The sequence below is a fragment of the Dipodomys ordii genome, unplaced genomic scaffold (genome assembly GCF_000151885.1).
Source record: "Dipodomys ordii isolate 6190 unplaced genomic scaffold, Dord_2.0 Scaffold1000003926, whole genome shotgun sequence".
Classification (NCBI taxonomy): Eukaryota; Metazoa; Chordata; class Mammalia; order Rodentia; family Heteromyidae; genus Dipodomys; species Dipodomys ordii.
Window position 1 is genome coordinate 1 of NW_012287543.1, and position 1,506 is coordinate 1,506.

At 74.2% G+C, this 1,506-nt stretch overlaps 1 protein-coding gene across 1 annotated transcript; it reads right to left on the reverse strand.

Moving 5' to 3' along the window:
* Positions 1 to 609: 609 nt before the first annotated feature.
* On the reverse strand, positions 610 to 1,148 carry LOC106002878 (indian hedgehog protein-like). Its single transcript, XM_013037630.1, has one exon. The coding sequence runs from the start codon at positions 922 to 924 to the stop codon at positions 613 to 615; it is 312 nt and encodes a 103-aa protein (XP_012893084.1). The 5' UTR covers positions 925 to 1,148; the 3' UTR covers positions 610 to 612.
* Positions 1,149 to 1,506: the final 358 nt, after the last annotated feature.

The following is a 1,506-nucleotide window of genomic DNA, read 5'->3' on the forward strand; positions in this document are numbered from 1 at the left end:
CGTGGGCTCGCCCGGCGGGTCCCCTGGGCCACCTCCGCCTCCTCGCTCTTCCCCGCGGTTCCTTTACCCCAGACCCAGCCCGGACGCCGCCCCTGGAGAGGGCGGCCCAGCGGGCGGAGCGCGCGCGGCGGCGATGGAACCGTGCGGGGAGCTCCTTCGCTTCGGGAGTGCCAAATGGTTATGAAATAAAAAGGGCGCCGCCGTGCGGGGTGTGAGGCCGGGAGGAGCCGCGTGGCTCCCGGGGGCTCGGGGGGCGGGGAGGGGGAGGCAAGCGGATCGAGGGACCTCTGGGTGCCGCGTTCGACCGGAGCTGCCAGCACTGTCGGGTAGGGCGGCCGCGGCCAGCGTGCTGGGCTGCGAGGCTGGGCAGCGGGCCGCTCTTCCCCCACCCCCCAGTCTCCGGATGGAGATGGGGATGCCGACGCTCCCGACAAGGACCCTTGGCCGGCCCGTCTTGATTTCATTAGGCACCCGGGCTTGGAGAGGACAGAGGGGCAGGTGCCAGGGGGGCGTGCCAGGCAGTCGACCAAAGGTGCCAGGGGGGCGGGTAGGGCCGGGCAGGTGGCACGATGCTCCGGGAGCGCGCTGGAAGGGCGCATCGCGCTCACTGGGTCATGAGGCGGTCGGCACCCGTGTTCTCCTCGTCTTGAAGATGATGTCGGGGTTGTAGTTGGGGGTGAGCTCCTTGAAGCGCTCCGAGCTGCGCGCGATCTTGCCTTCATAGCGCCCGCTGGCGCCCAGGGTCTTCTCCGGCACGTTGGGGCTGAACTGCTTGTAAGCGAGCGGCACGAGTTTGCGCGGCGGCCGCCGGCGGCTGCCCACCACCCGGCCCGGCCCGCAGCCCCGTGCCGCGGGCACCAGCAGCAGGAGGAGGAGGAGGAGCAGACAGAACCGCAGTCGGGGCCGGAGCCAGGCGGGAGACATGGCCGGGGAGCCCGGGAGAGCGGCGGGCGAGGGCGCCGGGTGGGCTGCTGGGCGGGCGGGCGGGTGGGAGCGCTGCGGGGGCTCAGGCGTCTAGGTGGCTCCGGGGGACTCCAGGCGGGGGCGCCATGGGCGGCGCGGCGCGGCTCAAGGCCGGCAGGACTCAGGTGCGGGGCGGGGGCCCGGGGCCCTGGCTGGTGGCGGCGCGCTGTCCCCCTCGGCGCCTCGACTCTGAGCTGCCCGGCTCGCCGGCCGCCAATAAATAGGCCGGCCCGTTTGTTTTGGCAACGCGGCGGCGGCGGGGGGCGGCGGGCGGCGGGGCTGCGGGCCGCCGGGCTGGGCTGGGCTGGCCGGGCCGGCGGGCTGGAGGGACCCGCGGTTAGCACCCCGGCCCAGCGGTCAGGCGGCTCGGGCGGAGCGAGAGCTGCTGCCGTCTGCGGCGCAGCCTGGGGTCTAGTGAGAGGGGAAATAGAAGAGATCCGGGCTCCAGCCCCGCGCAGACCGCACCCTACCCATGTCCCTGCCTCCTGCGCTCGACAGCGAACCTGCAGCGAGGGCGACGCAGCCTCCTCCCCCTCGGGCGGG

Bases quoted from the DNA above. Each gene is read 5' to 3' on its own strand.
- LOC106002878 (XM_013037630.1), bottom strand. From the start codon at position 924: ATGTCTCCCGCCTGGCTCCGGCCCCGACTGCGGTTCTGTCTGCTCCTC.